Consider the following 15,225-nt stretch of genomic DNA (forward strand, 5'->3'; position numbering starts at 1 on the left):
TCCAGAACATTTTCCCGCCAAAATTTCAATGGCTAATATATCAAAAACGAGCATGGTGACCTTTATATTTATTTTACTCTTTGTATTCCTTTATTAATCCCCTATCAATATTAACAAGTGTTTTGAAAAGTTAATTACTTTGAAACTGAGAAGCAAACTCCCTTAAGTCAGTAAGATAAATTCCTGAAATTTGACATGTTCTTTAAATTCCTGACATTTCACATGAATGATTGATTAATTCCTGATTTTTCTCATAACTCAACCTAGAAAATAGGTACAATGTAATGTAATCTTACTTATCCAGAGTTTTCCATGACTGTTCAACCTGAGAATCAACATCCATTTTTTCCTCTTTTGCAAAAACTTTATCCCCTTTCTTTGGAGATTTATCTTCCGCCGTTGGTTTTTTACAATCTAGGAGACATTCTAGAACTTTCTGGTGGTTGGGTGAAGTATCAGCATAACCTTTGATTAACATCTCTAATTCAGACCACATCTGTCTATATTGTTCATCCCTGTTAAAGAACACACAGCATCGTTTAGTTTAAACATAACTTTAATGCAAAGGTAGCAAAAGGGATTGGACACATGTTATAACAACATGAATGATGTCCTTTCCCTCACACAATGAATAAATAAACTAAAACTGTAGTAGAGAAATATATAAGAAAATAATTCATGGCTAATACATGGCACACTTTGATGTTTCTACTGGTATTTATTGAATACAGCTACAATTATTACCCACAAAGTAGACCTACAGAGGGCTAATCTTGAAACAAGAGTGCACACTCTATAGTCGCCGTCACGTAAAATTGGCACCATGATTTTCGTCAAAATTTTCTAAAATATCGACCGTGTTTACTCGAGATCATGTTTTTCAATTAGCGGGATAAAAATCCAATCCAAATATATACTACTGTCCTACCTTTTATTGTGTTTGCACTGTATAATCCTGACCTTCACATTTTTCAAGATTGTTTTCATTGTAAAACCGCCATCTTGGTTTCTATGAGGATCCCTTACTACATAACATTCGTTACTCTCCAGGTAATATCATTGTCATTGATGATACGATTTCCCGCGCTTTTTACATAGAGATGACGCACAGCTCTGAGAGACACAAGAAAATTGAGAGCACGTGGACTCCACGGCAACACTTCCGGTAATGACAATGTCGGATTCCACCATACAAAATAATCCTGGATTTTGTGAAGGTCAGGATTATACTGTGCAAACACAATAAAAGGTAGGACAGTAGTATGTATTTGGATTGGATTTTTATCCCGCTAATTGAAAAACATGATCTGGAGTAAACGCGGTCGATATTTTAGAAAATTTTGACAAAAATCATGGTGCCAATTTAACGTGACGGCGACTATAAATGTCTCGCCTTCTTTACCTATCAGTGCTGTTATGTTGATAGTCCGCTAACATGTTTAACCCCACCTCATTATTTATGAATGTGCACGCTATTTTGGATTTTTACCAAACTTGGACAGAAGCTTGTTTATGGTCAAAAGCTAGTATCTAGAAGGAAATTTTGTTAAAATTGTGTACCTGTGTATCTGTATTTTACTAATAAATGGACTTTTTCTTCTGCAGTTAAAGTTTAAAACATTTATTACGATTCATAAGCTATTTTGGATTTTTTCCAAACTTAGGCAGAAGCTTCTTACAATCAAAGGTAGTATCAAGAGGAATAATTTTATTGATTTTTTCCCTCTTTTTTGTTGGGCCTGCAATTAACAGCAAAATTAGGCAAGACACTGGGTTCCGCAGAACTCTTACAAATTTCTATTTAAATAAGGCATGTAATTTCCTGCCATGAAAGATTCTAGGTTAAGAAGAAGTTGAAGACATTAAACTGTCCTCTCTCTTATATTTTCACTGCATTTTTTTTGTGCTACACACCTCTTTGGTCCTTTCCCACGAGAACCAGACAACTGGATGGGTAAAGCTTCATTTCTACTCTCCATACCAACCACATGGTAAACAGCTTTCTTACATTCCATTACTTCTTCATCGTCCAGAGTATCCTTGATTATCAGTGATGGTAATGGGTCTATATGCTATAAAAAGTATATATATTTACATTGGTGACATTAAATGGTATTCCCTTTTTATCAGTTTTAAATCTTTTACTATGTTGTAAGGATAATCAAGGCCGTAACTACCTATGAGGCAGAGGAGGCAACTGCCTCCCCTGAATTTTCTACACCAAATTTTTTTTTGAAGTAATAAAATAAAATATTGACAATATGTACACGAAGAACTTGAATTTATATTATAAACAACACAAGTTTACAATTTTAACAGTGTTATCATGAAACGTGATATGTCTGTCATTTTTCTGATTTTTGATCGAAAGTAAAGAATTGAGATATTCTGACAAGATCACGTTTCATGATAACACTGTTAAAAGAACCGTTTCAGTATTTCTTTTTTTTTTTCGTGTGGCCCTCCGTCTGTTATTCAGTATTGATGGGGTCAGTATTCGGACGAGAACACATATGAAACTTTGCTTTCGATAATTTTGAATAAAAACTTAACTATTCACATTTATTTGGGGGCTCAATACACCTTATCGCTATTTGTCCGCCATTACTGGATATCACACAGGTTCCCGTAAGATTTTGACGTCATAAAACAAAATATCTGACGCCACAATGGAAAAGTGATTGTTGTATGCGTCAAAAGTTCAAGCGGCCGGGTCAGCCGGCCGATAAGGCTAATAGCGATAAGGTGTATTAAGCAGAGGAAGTTCCTTTTGTATTGTGAATCTTTTAAGGTATCAGAAATTCGTTACCGGCTGAATCAGCTGTTGGATCGTTCTTTTAAGTCTCCCGATCGAACGAGAACATTATGGTCAATGCCTTAGTAGATAAACACTCCCATTCGTTGTAGCAGGGACTTTCTATACTAAGTATATACTAGACTAGTATAGAAAGTCCCTGGTTGTAGTTATATAGATGTCTGTTCAGCTTTCAACAATATTGAAATTCAAGATCCTCGATAAAAAAAAATATCTTGCGTTCTATAAGCTTGCTTTATATGTTTTTTGAACTTACCAGTTTCTAAAAAAAATATCTTTAAATACAGATAATAATTGTTTGCATGAAAATTGCTCAGAGGATCCAGCAAAACTGATCTTTCTTAAAGTAAGGAAACCAAAGGAAAACGGGTAATTTTTAGCCATATCATTTGAGAAAAAAATCCGCGGTCACAATGTATTTAATGTTAACAATTATAGGTCAAAGTACGGCCTTCAAGATGGATCCTTAGCTCACCCCGAACAGCAATCTCAGCTTGTTTTTGCATAAAAGTTGCATCCAGGTTCAAGCAATACTGATGTTTCTTAAAGTAAGGAAATCGAAGGGAAACGGGTCATTTTTAGCCAATGACTGAGAGAAAAAAATCGGCGGGGGGCTGCGCCCCCAACCCCCCTATCTTCGGGGCCTCAATCGCCAGCCCCGAAACCCCTGCCTCCCCTGAATTCGAACCCTAGTTACGGCCATGATAATTGGGTTGTATTGTTTGTCGTTCAAAAACAACAAGGCTCACAAAACAAGAGGCTCTCAAGAGCCTGAATCGCTCACCTTAATTCTTTTGGTTAAATCTCTCATCAATGATTATTTTGACTTTTCAATTTATTTAAATGTTTTTTGGATCGTCCTATTTTCTTCAAAAGCCAAAAAAAATAATGTTCTATTTTAGCCATAGGAGCTATGTTTCTTGACATACAAGGAAATAAAATATAAAATTTTTACTAGATACTCTGAAACTCATTTAGCCTAAGTTTGGCTGAAATTGATACAGCAGTTTCAAAGGAGAAGATTTTTTAAAGTAAGTCAACATGATGAACAAATTGTGAAAAAAAGTCTTTAAAGGGCAATAACTCCTTAAGGGGTCAATTGACAATTTTGGTCAAATTGACTTATTTGTAGATCTTACTTTGCTTAACATTTTTGCAGTTTACAGTTTATTTCTATCTATAATTATATTCAAGATAATAACCAAAAACAGCAAAATTTCGTTAAAATTACCAATTCAGGGGCAGCAACCCAACAACGGGTTGTCTGATTCATCTGAAAATTTCAGGGCAGATAGATCTTGACCTGATAAACAATAATACCCCAGTCAGATTTGCTCTAAATGCTTTGGTTTTTGAGTTATAAGCCAAAAACTGCATTTGACCCCTATGTTCTATTTTTAGCAATGGCGACCATGTTTGTTGATAGATCAAAACTTCGGATACAATTTACAAACTAGATACCCTAAGGAACATTCAGTTAAAGTTTGGAAGTATTTGGCCCAGCAGTTTCAGAGGAGAAGATTCTTGAAATAGTTTACGACGACAGACGACGACGGACGACGGATGACAGACGACAGACGACAGACGACGGACGACGACGGACGCCAAGTGATGGCATAAGCTCACTTGTCCCTTCGGGACAGGTGAGCTAAAAATCATTTTTTTACAGGTATATCAATGATTTATATATATTTTTCTATAAACTTATACAGATCAAGTTAAAATTTCATAATACATATCACATGCTTGTATGTCTATCTATATCTATATTTATGTTTGTACCAGGTTATAGTATCATCAGGAGCAGTCTTCTGGTGTTATCTCAAGTCAGGAGCCTCTGGTCTTTGTTAGTCTTGTATGATTTTTAATTTCAGTTTCTTGTGTATAATTTGGAGTTTAGTATGACGTCTATTATCACTGAACTAGCATACATATTTGTTAAGGGGCCAGCTGAAAGACACCTCCAGGTGCTGGAGTTTCTCACTACATTGAAGACCCATTGGTGGCCTTTGTCTAATGTGCTCCATGGTCTGGTTGTTGTCGCTTTGACACATTCCCCTTTGCTATTCTCAATTTTATAAGATGCGTACGATTTCCTGTACACTTTAAAGAGTTCATACATCGTAAATTGTTTGGTTTGTTTGTACTTTTTGTAATTTTGATAATATAAAAAATAAAACATAATAATAAATTTAACATAGAAATTTGGATCAAATCTTAGATCATAAATTTGACAGCTAATTTCCCTTTAAACTATATATGGCATATACATTTCTAGAAAGATGTTGACCTTTCCATGTTTCCTTGACAATTTTTTGCAGTCCAAATACCTTTTTCATTTCCGAACTTTTTGTTATAGAAAACCTGACTTAATTCGTCTAGAGAAGTGATAGGAATACTTGAGATTAGCATTTGAAACATTAAAGTATATAGTCACAATTTGCCTTTTCAGAATCTAAAAGATTATGGGTAATCTCATTGATATTACACTAAAATGAAAATAATATTAAGTCATTGGTTAAATTTCCATTGTTTATTACCTTTTTAACCAATCATAACATGTTTGGGTAAGCTTTTGATAATATTACCCATGATGCGTTAGATTCTGAAATGGCCAAAATGTTGATGTTTTTACTCTTACAGATGCCATGTTGAATATGATTGTTTCATTGATAACCATTGGCCAATATCTACTCATTCTCTCCAACCTTTTCTTAGCTGTTGAAATATAACAAAGATTATATTATTGTTTCATTGATCTCAATTCAAAGCAGTAGGCAAATGTGATACATATTCAGCCCAAAAAACAAAATACAAATTCAAAACTTAACATACATGATCTTAAATTTGTGCTATCATGACTTTGATTTATACGGGAGTCGCACGTTAGACGAGGGCGAGCTACCGTGGGTCTGTCTACCATCGAGGCAGGCAAACTTTACCCTCGGTAAAAAAAAAAGTTTACGTAAAAAGATTATAGAAAAAAATCTCAAATATTGATATGCACCCATGTCAACAAACCTTGAATACACATTAAACAAACTATCATTTCAACTTGGAATTATTCTTAATTATGGATTTTGCTTAATTTCTTGTGCTTGAATTGAAAATATTTTAATGTTCTGTGCCAGGCACAACACTTTCTATACAAAAAGCGTTGTAAGGAAAGTGTTATATATATGTGTAGCTCAAAACATTGTAATACAGAATAAACATCCAATTTATTAAAATTTCAAGCACAAGAAATTATACAAATTCAATAATAAAAATAATTCCAACTTGAAATAATGGCCTATTATCTGTTATTTGTAAAATATCTTGATTTACCTTTGTTTTTGTCATTGTCTGAATATATTTTTAATCTATAATTCATAATTTTAGAAAGGCTGTCCACAATGTTAATGCAAAGAAAATATGGATAGAAAATTTAATAAATTCTGCATGGTTTTTCTTTTTTGTGAAATAGGTGCATATGTATGAAGTTATTTTGACATCACAACATTAGAAATCTTATCAATTTAGTTATTTTTTTCATTTTATGCATTTCTTTAAATTGTGTTTAAATTTAATATAGTTCTTGAAACAATGAAGATTCTTTAATGCTATTCCTTTTTACTGCAAATCATTTGATATGTATTTACCCATCTGTGCACTTTCAACAGTCCTTGTGCATAAACTAATCTTCTAGCAGAAACAAGTATCTAGCATTATCCTTGTAGGTATTTTTTTTTTAAGAAAGTGTAACTTAGAAGATAACTGTATTGCATTTTAAGCTCCTATGGCATCAACTGATGATTTGATGGTTGCAAGTTAAGTTTTTCTGGCGACATGTTAGCAGATTCAGTAAACAGGTATTTGCGACCATCAAATCACAAATTGATGCTGTCAGAGTTTAAAATACAATATTGTTATCCTCATTCTAATGAAACTGACAGAAAAAGCGTCCAATCATATATCTAAAAACTGTCATATGTCGTCTGCACTTAAGTGTGCATATTTTCATAGCATCAATTGTGAATTGATGCCATGAAAATTAGTGACATTATCCAATCAAAATAAATGTTACAAACTATGTAGCCTTAGAATTATCAATACCTTTTAATAATGGTACTTCTGTTTGATTAGCAGTCATTTCATGTGTAGCTGGAGCTAGTCTGTTTTCTTTCATAAATTCTCCAAAATCCTGCAATAAAAGGAAAATTCAAATACAGAATGAAACCAAGACAGACTTAAGTTTGAGAAAATTTTTAAAACTGGTGAAAATCTTATCTTTTTTTAGGAAAACAAAAAATAAATAATTGTAATTCAAGTAGAACTTCTAGATTTGGCTGTTCATATTGACAGCTTTATACTATAAGTTATATGGTTCGCTACTGACCCACTACAGATCCATAGAGGGTAAGTAAAATCCATAGGGGGTGAGGCCGGAGGCCGAATCCCCTATGAATTTTATTCACCCTCTATGGATCAGTAGGGGTCAGTAGTTAACCGTATAACGAATTTATCGGACGCTGGACTTTTTCTGCAGCGTTTTGTTGAAAAATAAACAATGAAGCACAACAACATTAATAGATGACGTCGCCATTAACACATCATGAACCCCATATGAAACTTACTTACCCCATACGGTCTCATAGGGGGTCACCACTTGACGGTGTTTAACTAACCACAACGTGATAATTCATCTGTGGTCCGATAAAGTACTTTAACTGTAGTATCTTTGAGTTATATATGGTTTGCTACTGACCCCCCTATGGATCCATAGAGGGTAAGTAAAATCGTTACGGAATGAGGTGGAACTTTGTACGGATATTACTAACCCTTTATGAATCACTGAGGGGCCAGAAGTGAACAGCATAACAAATTTATCACTTACAGGACTTTTCATGTTCATTTACTCACCAAAAAAAACGATGAATTACAAAAACATTCATAGATGACATCGCCAGTAATAGTAAATATGACGTCATGAACACCATGTGAAATCTACTGACCCAAAACCAACGGATAGGGGATAACCATGTGATGGAGTTAAACCAATCATAATGTCATAATTTATCTGAGATGTGATATCGTTAAATATTGGTTCTAAGTATTCATATTTGGGAAAATCATAATGAACTAGATGATATGTATGTATCAAAGAAAAGGATCAATATGCATTCTCCAAACAATTATTTTTGAAGGACAGACAAACAAGAATGTGTCTCTAGTACACGGATGCCGCATCCGAATATCATTTTCTATGTTTAATGGACCATGGAAATGGGACAAATCTCTAAGTTTAAACTACCTCAACCAAAAACGGACTGATGGACGATTGGACACACAAACTAGAAAACATTATGTCCACAAATGAGGCATAAAAATATTAAGCCTATTGATTATTAATATCTAATACAAGGAAAGAAACTATTTTTACCAAAATGACACTTTTTGTAGGTTTATGTGTATAAATATGTTTAGACTCAGATGTACTTATAAATATAATTATTTTCTGTGACTGTATCTTACATTAATTTGTAGGATCCTTTACTATAGATAATTTAGCTGATCTGTTAAAATAACATCTCCATGCCTTATATATCATGTACTGTATTACGCCGCTAGATTAAAACTGACATGGAAAGGTAACACTTGGCCAGCGAAAGCTTCATTTTTATGAGGTCCAGGTGGTCATGTGGTCTAGCGGGACGGCTACAGTGCAGGCGATTTGTTGTCACGATATCACAGTAGCATGGGTTCGAATCCCGGCGAGGGAAGAACAAAAAATTTGCGAAAGCAAATTTACAGGTCTAACATTGTTAGGTTGATGTTTAGACGAGTTGTATATACAATATGTTTAGGTTGTACACACATTTTTAGTTCAGACTTAGATTTACTTTAAACTGAGTTTTATTGTCTGTACTGCTGTGTTTTTGTTTATTCCTTATTGACCATAGCCTATAGGGGAGGGTTGAGATGTCATAAAACATGTTTTACCCTGCTGCATGTTTGACACTCTCCATAGTGAGGAACCTAAAGCCTTTATTAATTCTATTGTATTTTTTATTATTTTGGTTCATTTGTATGCTTTGAAGTTGAATGTGGCATCTGTTTCACTGAACTAGTAGACAATATTGTTTTAATACGGACAGCTAGAGCCTTTCTACAGGTTGTGGATTTTCTTACTGCATTGACAAGATTCCTGGGCTTACGCTGCTTTTTTGCTCTTTTGTCTGGTTGTCTCTTTGACATATTCCCTATTTCCATTCTCTACTCTTTTAAAATTTTTGCATGTTTCTCTCTACAGTTAATAATGATAGATACTCCTTTACTCCTTTTTGCTGAGTCTTTAGTTTTCTATGTTGTGTTTTTGTATACTGTAACTTAGGTTTTTTCCATGGCATTGTTGTTTTTTTTTTTGTCAGTTTGTTTTCAACGTATAAGTTTGAATATCCTTTTGCCATCTTTTTCCTCTCTCCTTAAAATCATAACAATCAATACAAGATGTTACAGAGAAATGAAAATATTAAATGTAAAATTGCTAGTTCAACTAACTAAAAACAAGCTACTGTGCATTTAAAACTGGTGATTTCTTACGTTTATCCTGTAATCAGTTACTCTACCCCCACACCCTTCACTGATAGAGGGTGGGTCTTCTAGGAGGGATCTGGCTGTATTTATGGCATGAACAAAGATTTCTCCTCCATGACTGGCCAGCAGATGGGAGATAACTTTTGTACCAGATTTTCTGGGCTGTTCAAGCATGACAGCTCTACCTAAAATGACAACAAAGACATTTATAATGACAACACAGACATTTATAATTCTACAATTTCATATTAGAATATAATATATTATTGCATAGCAATATAATATTTCCAACAGAAAGTAACCAAAAGTTAGGGTGCAATAAATTTCAATATTGCATGAGTGCAATAAATTTTCAAAATTCATGACGTCATCAATGACAAAAAACTTAGTTTAAACCAATTTTTACTTTCACATATTATATTGCTATACAATAAAAAGGTTTTTGCATGAATATTTGGAAATATTGTCCCTCGTTAAACATATATTGCAATCGCAAGCTCGTGCAATATAAAATTCTACTCGGGACAAAAAAAATGACAGTTCTTCATAATATAGATATATAAGAAGATGAGGAAATAGTGCCAATATGACCAACTCTCCATCCATTTCACAATTTGTACAAGTAAGGCCACACCAATTTGATTCCTTGTTCGACGGACCCGCCCGCACCTATTTTTTTTCAAAACAGATTTTTTTTATTTTTATTATATTCCCGCTTCCCGCATCCGGAAATGAAATCATGTCCATTTCCCGCATCTTTTTTTTGTAAATATAATGTAAAGATCTCAACATTTGTTTTTTAAAATCACAGTGTAGCCTTTATATAACGAATTTAAACCTATCAGCACCCCACAACACTGTAAATATCTGCGAGAATGTTTCAGAATGGAGCCAATTTATTCCAAGCGAGAGTGCTCCGATATAAATAGAAATACCAGTACAGAACAAAACGTTGGTTTCTTTCCCCCTAACTTATATTCCCTATAAAAAAAATGTTTGTAGTTCAAAGAACTTCTGAAGGATTTGCCTTCAACTGCAATTATAATGTATGGTGACGGTCACACCCGCTGCAGGTTTGTGCACCTGTCCTGGTTGATTCAGAGACCTGTCGTTCAGCAGTTATCGTTTGTTGATGTGGTCATTGGTAAATTTTTCCCGTTTGGAAATATAATTTTGATCGTTGGTTTTCCTGTTCGAATTGTGTACAATACTAAGTTGTGGTCCCTTATAGCTTGCTGGTTGGTCTTGATCAAAGCACTGTGTAAAAGGCCGTACTTTGACCTATTATATGTTATTATCAGGTTGGGACTAACCCTCCCTCAGACAAGGGCCTTGAAGGGGTCATTTTACCATGTTTACTGTTCAGTCTGTTGTAGAAAAGAAAATAGAAATACTAAGGATTTGTACAGTGCTACTATACAAAACCTTTGACAACTTAGAATTTTTTACTCAAAAAGAGGAGAAATACATTATATTTTAAACAACTTTTCTAAAAGAGGGATGGGTCCACTTATTTTGAATAATATTAAACTGTTAAAGTAAATGTGTTAACATGGTTAAAGTCCAGGAATATAACAAAATTCTTGGACATGTTTTTACCATTTAATACCAAATATTATAGTTCTTTGAGAAAATATAAGCCCTTTTGTACTTAAAGTGTTTTTACAAAAATATATATTTTGACTTTAATATTTTGACCCGCATAAAAGGGATATTCATAACATTAAGGGGTTGTTCTGAACCTGATTATGACTTGGATGGAGAATTGTCTCATTGTCAGTCACACATACATAGACCAAATTTAATTATTCAATTATTTCTTGTCGAACAGGGAAAAAATACTTCATAAATTAAAGAAATGTCAAGGTACAAGTGATAAATCAAGTTTTAATATAGTCAAAACCTACTATTTTATGTTTACAAAAAAAAATGTAATCGCTCGCCTTTACTTTTTAAGCTTCGCCTCAAAAATTTGCAAATTAAATATTTTTTTATTAAAATTTTCAAATCGGTCGCTCGCCCCAATTTTTGGAGTCCAAAAATCCGTAGAACAAGAAATTAAATTGGTGTGGCCTAAACCACTATATAATAAACCTATATGTCTGGCTGGAAATATAAATGAACATATAAATGTATATAATAATATGTCACTTCTGTTTGAGGTGTAATAAATTATTAATTCTTTCATTCATGTTACAGTCTGAGTTATTTAATAATTTGAAGGTGCATATTCAAGGCTTGCATTACAGACTAATATACAGTTAACTCTCGTTGTCTCGAACTCGGTTGACTCAAAATTTTGGATGAGTCGAAGTTTTCACTTCGTCCTATACTTTAATCGATATAAATATATGTATTTTGACTCCTGATGAGTCAAATTTTGATGAGTCTAATTTTGATGAGTCAAAATTTCGGATGAGTCGAACTAAATTTACTGTCCCAAGGTTAACAAAAGCATTCAAATTCATTATCTATCTCGAACTAATACAAATATGTCAAAACATGACCTCAGGGATTTAAATGGATTGAAGAGTTAATCTGACACACGTGTCATTTAAAATCCGGTCACTGACCACTGCAATTGATTTATGACATGCTTTTTCCACGAGTGTTTACCTGAGATTATCTTTTATAGAATTTTCATAAATAATAAGTGATACATTGTTAATGTTCATGACAAAGTATTTAAAATGTTGACAAAACAATTAATTGTGATTTGCACTAAAGAGCTTGGGTGTGTATAAAGTGAGGATTAATACTTCCGTTGATGATCACCTAAAAACAACTCAATCGGCGTCTTTTATCTTGTTGTATTTTCTATTGAAAAGAAAAAGTGAGATGAAACAAAATGAAGAGAAATCTAAATTTTCTAAAATCTATTGTATCGAGATTAAAAAAAAATTGTCACCTTTTAACGACCTAAATAACTCTAAGATCGATTGGAAATTACTCTTTCGAATAAAGGCCATAGGAAAAAATTGTTACTGAAACAATTGAATAAGTAAAAATAATTTTATTATATTAATGAAAGACCATCGATCTGATACCAGAATATCGATCCCCTACCATATCCATCAGGATTTCTTTCAGCTTTAACAAGCTAAGCATGAGTTGTGTCCCTTGGTCTGTCAAACTTCCGGTTTTCACTTGAGTCGAACTACGTGTATCTCGAAATAATTCTCTGGTCCAACTGACTTTGATAACAAGAGTTGACTGTATATCATTACTTTTGCTTTGTTGGAATGGCTAATTGAGTCTAGCAATAATTTTAAGTCCTCTAAAATATTAATTTGACACTTTTTTCATAGAATACATTCAGGAATCTACATTTCAGAATGAACACAATTTAAATTGCCCAGTATTTATGAATGCTGAAAATATTTTTTTTTACATACATTCAGCTATAGTTTCAGTTTCGTAATTATATATTTCACAATAGGGAAAAAAATTTATCAACAATTTTCTTACCACTGAGTAAAAAGTTTGTTAGGCAAGATGAAGGTCTACTGTTGACATCTACAGGTGTGATTCTGTAGGCTCCTGTACAGTAGTTCAGTTCTGTAAAATATAATTAATCAGAGAAATATACATTAAATATTTTAATATGAAAACAATTCATCATTTCTTTGAAATGTTAAGAGCTTGAGGGGGGCAGTTCATAAATTCAATTTAAAATAACTAATAGAGAAAGGGTTTTCAGTCCAATCCTATAAAGGTTACATTAAAAATACTGTAATTTTTTGTATTATTTTGTTTTCATGAAAAACAGGTATGATCTTGATGTGCATTGTTTTTATTTATAATAAAGTTTTTTCTTATTATAACTTTCTATTACAGCAAACCATTAAAATACTTTTCAATCTGATAATATTACAATTTTGATGGATAAAAAATGAAATGAAATCTACATTATATGTTCATATATTTTACCTATAATATTTGATTTTGGTGTACACCATTTGAGCGTAATAGTTTCTGTAGGTAATCCTTCTTTTGATGGAATGACCAAACCATCTGAAGCAGCTAAAATATATAAAGGTAAGCATTAGTATGTAATAAGATATTAATACTATTTACTCAACTGATTTTCTCCTAAATTAGGATGTCTTGATGACTTTGGACTTACTTGTGATTATATTTTTGTAGTCTTTCAGGATGGTCCAACACAGAAAATAGCAAGATATAGAAATTAAAGTTACTGGGATGGATTTCTAAACATTCCCTTGCAGAAATAAATCCTGACATTTTTTTTAATCAGGATATCTCAAGATTATCCTGGGATATCCTGAAAATATCCTGTAAAGCATTTAGCCCTTTTTCTAGGGAAAAAAATCATGGGAGAATTTCAGGAAATGTCAGGACTTTCAAATCAAGCAGCTTTAAACTAGGGGAATTCTCAGGATATCTCAAGACTTTAAAAAATAAATATAATATAGACCAGGATATGTCAGGACTTTTCCTTCAACATTCATCCAACTTTCAGATACTTTACAAATTCTTTCTGAATGCAAAAAAAAATTAAAGTCCTGGATGATTCCTGGTATTGAGACTTAAGAAATAATATAATCAATATCACAAATTCAACTCAATAAGAAAGAAAATCTTTGGGATTAAAATTATCTGTTGTTTGTTAAAAAAAGTAAATATTCACATGAAAATAGTGTTTTAGGCAGGATTTGTGTAGGGTTAGAGAATAGTCATTAGTGGGAAGAAACTAAAACTATTTTGTCAAACAATTTTGAAATACACAAGTTATTAATGGCATAGTGCAAAGATTATTGGTGTTAATTAAAGATATTAAACATATTTTGACAGTTAACTTATTTACACAGTTACTGCTATTCTTCCTGTTCATCATCACTGGAAGCATAACAAGGACAATATTCCAAAGTAATAGATTTTTGCAATAAAAACAGCAGGGTGTCCAGAAACTCCAAAGCTTGTCTATCATAACAGCCAATTTACTTCAGAGTAATCATTGGTCTATTAGCCTAAGCAGGTTAAGATTATAATTTAAATGACACATCAATAATAAATCACATTCCGAACTATTTTGGAAGTGTTGAAAAACACATAATTTAGTCATTGCCGTATATATGCAAAGTGTTGGTTTTATTTACAATACTGGTGGTACATTTTATTGTTTTAAAACTGGTAACACTGCGTGTGGGACTGTCACTGCCGTCACTGGTTTGCTGCAAGAAGTTTTTTTTACTCTTCCTTTCCCTAAACTGCTAAAGATGTAAATTCTGATTTTCTCCAAGTTCACATATGTGCCTTTCTATTAATTGTCGTCCGGCATATAAATAACTTAGAAAAATATCAGATCAATGATAGATAGGTCCAACGACAGACGTTTCTCAACGTATGTACAACGTAAACAAACCTTGACCTCGTGGTTTTAATCGTACTGAACAGTTCGGCCCTAAAAATACCTTCCAAGTGAGTCCACTTGTTTATTCACATGCACCATGTGCCGTTTAAACTAAAGATTATTTTTGTTATTATACTTAATAAAACTGCATATTAATAAATATTTGTTTGCGACACCCTTGATTTATTTTCATACTTCCGTTACGGTACAGATCAACTTCTGGCCGATATTATCTGGGGCAAGATTGTCACAGTCTCAACGTCAGCGTAAGTGCACTCTTGGGTAATACGTCACCAAAATGGAGATTACGCTGATGGAAACACGGAAAAGACATTTCCAGGCAGAAAGATTTCAGATAAGTGCATTACAAATTTAATTTAACATGACAGACATGTGTATATTATTATAAAATATAATTTGTTGAGGAAATATGATTTTTTTTATGGTTTCTTTGAGCAAA

The 15,225-nt window shown here is 32.9% G+C and overlaps 1 protein-coding gene across 1 annotated transcript in view; it reads right to left on the reverse strand.

Moving 5' to 3' along the window:
• Window positions 1-15,225, reverse strand: part of LOC134725023 (integrator complex subunit 13-like) — a 74,794-nt gene that overhangs the window by 3,306 nt on the left and 56,263 nt on the right. Inside the window, exons 8-14 of the mRNA XM_063588509.1 lie at window positions 13,322-13,414; window positions 12,860-12,949; window positions 9,398-9,576; window positions 6,911-6,998; window positions 5,457-5,533; window positions 1,915-2,072; window positions 297-515 (exon numbers count right to left, since the gene is read on the reverse strand). Of these exons, the coding sequence (XP_063444579.1) occupies window positions 297-515; window positions 1,915-2,072; window positions 5,457-5,533; window positions 6,911-6,998; window positions 9,398-9,576; window positions 12,860-12,949; window positions 13,322-13,414 (904 nt within the window). The remainder of the gene's footprint in view (window positions 1-296; window positions 516-1,914; window positions 2,073-5,456; window positions 5,534-6,910; window positions 6,999-9,397; window positions 9,577-12,859; window positions 12,950-13,321; window positions 13,415-15,225) is intronic.

The sequence above is a fragment of the Mytilus trossulus genome, chromosome 1 (assembly GCF_036588685.1).
Source record: "Mytilus trossulus isolate FHL-02 chromosome 1, PNRI_Mtr1.1.1.hap1, whole genome shotgun sequence".
In the NCBI taxonomy this organism is placed as follows: Eukaryota; Metazoa; Mollusca; class Bivalvia; order Mytilida; family Mytilidae; genus Mytilus; species Mytilus trossulus.